The sequence below is a fragment of the Diabrotica virgifera genome, chromosome 6 (genome assembly GCF_917563875.1).
Source record: "Diabrotica virgifera virgifera chromosome 6, PGI_DIABVI_V3a".
Lineage (NCBI taxonomy): Eukaryota > Metazoa > Arthropoda > Insecta > Coleoptera > Chrysomelidae > Diabrotica > Diabrotica virgifera.
This window is the reverse complement of record NC_065448.1, coordinates 32,580,567-32,586,058: the sequence shown is the minus strand read 5'-3', so window position 1 is coordinate 32,586,058 and position 5,492 is coordinate 32,580,567. Positions and strand designations below refer to the sequence as shown.

The 5,492-nt window shown below is 32.1% G+C and overlaps 1 protein-coding gene across 1 annotated transcript; it reads right to left on the bottom strand.

Annotated features, from left to right (window-relative positions):
• Positions 1-1,319: 1,319 nt before the first annotated feature.
• On the bottom strand, positions 1,320-5,258 carry LOC114335202 (E-selectin). The gene is made up of 4 exons (XM_028285399.2): positions 4,990-5,258; positions 4,866-4,927; positions 3,895-4,003; positions 1,320-1,642 (listed from the first exon to the last, which is right to left on the bottom strand). Exons 1-4 carry the CDS (start codon positions 5,060-5,062, stop codon positions 1,407-1,409), a joined length of 480 nt encoding a protein of 159 aa, XP_028141200.1. The 5' UTR covers positions 5,063-5,258; the 3' UTR covers positions 1,320-1,406.
• Between the last annotated feature and the right edge of the window lie 234 nt (positions 5,259-5,492).

The following is a 5,492-nucleotide window of genomic DNA, read 5'->3' as shown; positions in this document are numbered from 1 at the left end:
TAACACTTAGAATTAACTTTCGTTTTTAATACAGATTTAAATCCTCTACAAATATGTTCCCATGAATTTTGACAAAAAATAATTAGGTAAGCAGGAATTAAACAGTATCGAATTTTACAATGAGTTTCCTATGGCCCGTTTTGCGATTCACCACTCGGTATCATAATTGTACATACACACAAATGGAGAGAAATATATTTTATACAATTCTCATTTCCTTCATATTTTCGTTAAAATCAATAAATACAATTTATTTTATTGCAAAACATTTTTTGGGTCATTCTAAGCAAAAAATGTTCATACAAGTTTTTTCGTAGGATGCATAGTTTTCGAGATAAACGCGGTTAAATTTTTAAAAAATCAGAAAATTGCAATTTTTGAACGCGAATAACTTTTGATTAAAAAATAAAATAGCAATTCTGCTTAACGCATTTGAAAGTTCAAGTCAAAATATACCGGTTTTAATTATTCGTATTGCTAAAAATTAGTTATTTTATTGTCAAACAAAGCTTTAAACAAATAGTGTTTCCCGTGCCCAATGCATGCATTTTAAACATGCAACGTAGAGATTGCCTGTTTGTAGGCACTCTTACTAGTTCGATTTTAAATGAGAGATGCATTGAAAACATCACTCAAGCACCATGTGTTTATAGCTTTGTTTAACAATAAAAAATTAACTTTAACAATGCAAATAATCAAAACCGATATAATTTGACTTAAACTTTCAAATGCGGTAAGCAGAATTGCTATTTTATTTTTTAATCAAAAGTTATTCGGTTTAAAAAATTGCAATTTCTTTATTTTTTGAAAGTTCAACCATGTTTATCTCGAAAACTATGCATCCTACCAAAAAACTTATAAGCATTTTTTGCTTAGAATGAACCAAAAAATGCAACAGAATGTTTTCTTTTGCGAAAAATCGTTGTTATGTAATTCCTTAAGTTCTTTGTCTAGATAGTCGGTTCGCTAATCTCAGACACAACACTGGCTGGCAATTTTAGTTTTTTTTGTTTTTTTCCAATTTTGCCAAAATTGGCAAAATTACTAACTATTTAGTAATTATTAACAATTTAGTAACTATTTTTTGCCAATTTTACTTACCAAATTGGCAAAATTACTTACTAAAATCACTAGCCAGTTGTGTCTGAGTTTAGCGAACCGACTATAACAATCTTGTCGACATCTGGATCAACTGTTATCCAAAAAATTCGTGTTCTACGGGTCAAAATACGTAAAAAAACTTGGGTAAGTCCATCTGAATAAAGGAGGCCGTTGTACCCCCCTGGCGACTGGACTAGTATATTTAATATAACTTCAACTATTCTTTACAATTTATTTTATCAAAATAAATTATAACACCGTTAACAAAAACTTTGGAAACATGTAATATGAATAATAATAACTTATTAACAATCTCTTGTTTCACAAATAACTGCTAGTTCATTATTACAATTTTCATCATTCCACCAGCCATGGGAATAATTTTTGTAATATAAAGAGATACATTTTTCGTCACCGTCGTTATTTGGTTCTCCTGTTCCCCAGTCAAACACATTAATTGGTCTTCCTGTTGACATCCAGACCCAGTCACGTTCGTTTGCCAGTCTGCTACCAGCCGACCAAAATTCAGCATAACTGGATACTAAAAGAGAATATTATAATGGCACATTGTTACAAAAACGATAATAAAGAGCCAGTGAGACAGCTGACCACATGCGAATCAAATCTATAAACAACTACAGTAGACTCCCTCTATAACTAGAACTGAAATGGCGGACTAATTACCTCGTTATAAGCGGATCTCGTTATATCAGACAACAATAATATTGAAGTGTTTTGATGTCTCTTACGTAGTTTATTAGGTGTCGATGGTCGACCTGAACAATGAGACTTCGTATCATCGTAAATTGTAAATTTCTTACAATATTCAATATCGGTCGATAGATAAACAAAAAGAAGTTTATTGCAGGCGGTGGAGTTTATTACAGCACTGACCTCGATAATAACACAGATGTTAGGCATTTCTATATAAAGGCAGTTGGGGATTTATTTATAGCCATTACTGCGCTAAAACAGGTAAAGAAACATATTTTTAGATTTCATTTTTCCTTGTTATAACCAAATATGCCTCGTTATAGAGGTGTTATAGTTTAATAGGAATTTCATGGGACGTCTAGTGTACCTCGTTATAAGCTAAACCTCGTAATATCCGTGTTCGTTATAGAGAGAGTCCACTGTACAAAGATTGGTTATATACCGATATGAAAAATAAATATATCTACATTGTTACGTTCTATATAACGTAACAGCTTCTATATTTTTTACTTCCCTAATTTTCTATCGATTATTCTCTCTTTCCATTCTTAAATAATTTATATTAATATAAGGACCCTTTATTTTTGTTAATTATTGTGTTTGTACTCTAAAAATCAAAATAATTGGCGATCATATTCTACTTTTTAATTTCTGTTTTGTTCATTAACTATTTGATGCCCCTGGTATTTCAAAATTTCAACATAAATATATACATCAATAATTAATCTCCTTATCGGTACCCACACTTCTTGCAAATCTTTAAATAGTTCGTTCCGAAGAGAAACGAACTTTTTTGTCGTCAACTTCCTTCAACGTGCTCCAAGCTCCAACTAAACAGAATCGACATCTTTTTCGTCCTACCGTAACTTGGACATATACCTAATACAAATGGACCAGTAAAGAATACTGTAATTCCACCATCTTCCTCCTCTAATGGTAAAAATGGATCAGTAACAAATGCTGCGTTCTAGCGGCCCTCATCTTATAAGAAAAAAGAACGAGCAATAAAGTCTGCATTCCACCAGCTCCTCGTCTTATATGAACTAACAAAAAATCCACCATTCCATCGGCTGCTTTCCAGATATGGAACATCACTAACTTAACATCGTCAATTTCCCATCTAGAAGCCCTATATGGCAAACTGCATGACAAGTTAACTGTTTCGTGAGGACATTTTTCTTTAAATATTAAGGCCTTTAGCCAGCTTTTTACCTTTGAGGCTTCAGCCAATTAATTTTATTTGGACCTTCAGTCACCTTTTTAGGCCTTCAAGTATTTTGTACGGGACTTGCTATGACGTAGAGGCAAGTCTATTTCTTAAATAAAATATTTAATGTGTGTCATTGTGTCATTGTGCCATTGTACCATTGTCTAACCAAGTGAATTATACCATTTTGAAATCCACGATTGACTCAGGATCGTGAAGAGGTGAACCTTAGCTAAAGTGTCTCCTCTTCAAGATCACAAAGACCATCATGGGGAGCACTAACCTGGCCTAGCTCTTCTCAGAGGTACTCTGGCTATCATGTCAAGTTAATCATGTATGTCAAAATGGTATAAACCACGTGGTTAGAATCTTACACAATGGCGCCCAACGTGGGGTCATATATGTTAGCGATCAACATGGCTACCAACTTTGCGTGCAGCTATTCGGAATATTTCGATTGTCGATGTTTTGAATCACGTTCTCTGGTTTTGAAGGCAAGATATTCTTCTTCTCCCTGATCTACTCTTTACAAATATGTACCTTGCCCTGAAGAATAAGTTACAACACGCCAAATCTCTGTTCATTTCTCATAACATGGCCAAGATATTCAAGTTTGCGCTATTTGATGGTGTTAATAATCTTGCATTCCTTGCACATTCTACGTAGGACCTTAACATTAGTCACACGATCAACCCACGAAATTATAGTAATATCACATCACTTGAGAAAGACACTCTGCAGAAACAGCTGTAGTGACATTAAGTCATAAAATTTTTTCTGAAAGTATTGAAAAATATCAGTGTTTTATTGTTAGAGAAATAATAGTAGTGACAAAAAATAACGAAATATTTGTTAATCATATTATTACTTACTAGTGCTCTTTAATTCTTTTAATAATGCATCATTTTCTTCTTTAGTTTCAAGCGCAACAAGTTGCATCTTGTGATAATTGCAATAGTGTAAAGCTGTCAGATAATTTCCCTAAAATATAAAAATAAATAAACAAATAAATAAATAAGTAAATAAATAAATAAATAAAGATATAAATAAATAAAAAATTAAAGATTATCAAGATTTACAGAAATTAAAATGAAGTGTCAGTACACATAAGTGTATTATTCATTCTTCAAAGGTTCTGTAAGCGTTCTGTAGGAAATTCTGTGTCAGAAATTATATACTGATTTAGGAAGACGATAATCGTGGAGATTCATATAAATATTGATATGTATAATTCAGTCACTTGACAGTTACAAAAAAGCAAAAAACGACCTGCTAGTAATACAGAAATTGACTTTTGAAGAAGTGGAGCAGATGATCTAGGCTAGAGCATGTTAGAAACCAAGGAATCAGAAAACAAACTGAAGTGGAAGAAACCATCAAACAATCTATAGGAAAAGAACAATTAATACAGTATGGACAAGAAGTAAGGGTAATGGAAGAGGAATCACTCCCAAAAAAGATATTGGAAAACATCCCGTTGGAGAAGAGAGAATGGGGAAGACCACCTACAATATAGCTACAGTAGGAACAATGAAAGAATACCCATGAACGAACATATAAAACACGCTGTATTTTCCTGTCACCGTGTCACACAAAAAATTGGGCAGCGCAAGTACCTACATAGTAATAATTATTATATGTACTTGCGCTGGCCAATTTTTTGTGTCACACGGTCACAGGAAAATACAGCGTGTTTTATATGTTCGTTCATGGGTATTCTTTCATTTTTCCGACTGTACACGAAATCACCAATGCAATCACCCAAAGGCGTATTATGGTATGAAAGAGATTATATAATTATTTTTAGAAAAAAAATCAATTGAAATAATAAATATTATGTTACCTTAAAGCTCTCCTCAACAAAATATTCCTTTTCTTGGAGTTTAAACCAATGTTGGGAGGAACCTGAAAGAAAAAAATTGTAATGTTTTTGTACGAAAATACCTACTATTTAACAATTTACTTACTATTTCTTGAAACATGGTTAAAAGCATATATATTACATACTGAAAAAACAAGTAGTATATAAAACGAGAACATTTTTAATCCCTTCTTGTGAAAACAACAATATGTGATTAATATCTGTTTTTTGACAATATTTTTTCAATGCATCAAAAGATAAATTTCTGCCCTGTCACAGATATCAAATTTTAATTACAATATTCAAAATTTACCTAACTTGGGTAATTAGGTATAATCAAAGTTGATAGGTATCTTATCAGGCTTTCAGAAGAGGAAATTTATTAAAAACAAAGTTCTTGAAGTATTGGAATTTGATTTAATGATATTTACGTTATTGGAAGATAAGTTTTTAATTAATTGATGAAGTTTTTAATTGTTTGTTCAACAGTGGTAGAGAGATTATTTTATTATAGTCGGGTAGGCAAGGATGCTAAATTTTCAGTTACTAAACCGTTATAGGGCTGTGAGGATTAGGTCGTAAAACTAAAAAAAGTGAACTAAAGTTTTC

Excerpts from the sequence above, each read along its gene's own strand:
- LOC114335202 (XM_028285399.2), bottom strand. The coding sequence starts at position 5,062 with ATGTTCTCGTTTTATATACTACTTGTTTTTTCAGTATGTAATATATAT. Across the intron at positions 4,928-4,989 it reads TAACCATGTTTCAAGAAATA|GTTCCTCCCAACATTGGTTT; the intron begins GTAAGTAAATTG and ends TTTTTCTTTCAG. Across the intron at positions 4,004-4,865 it reads TTGTTGAGGAGAGCTTTAAG|GGAAATTATCTGACAGCTTT; the intron begins GTAACATAATAT and ends TTTATATTTTAG.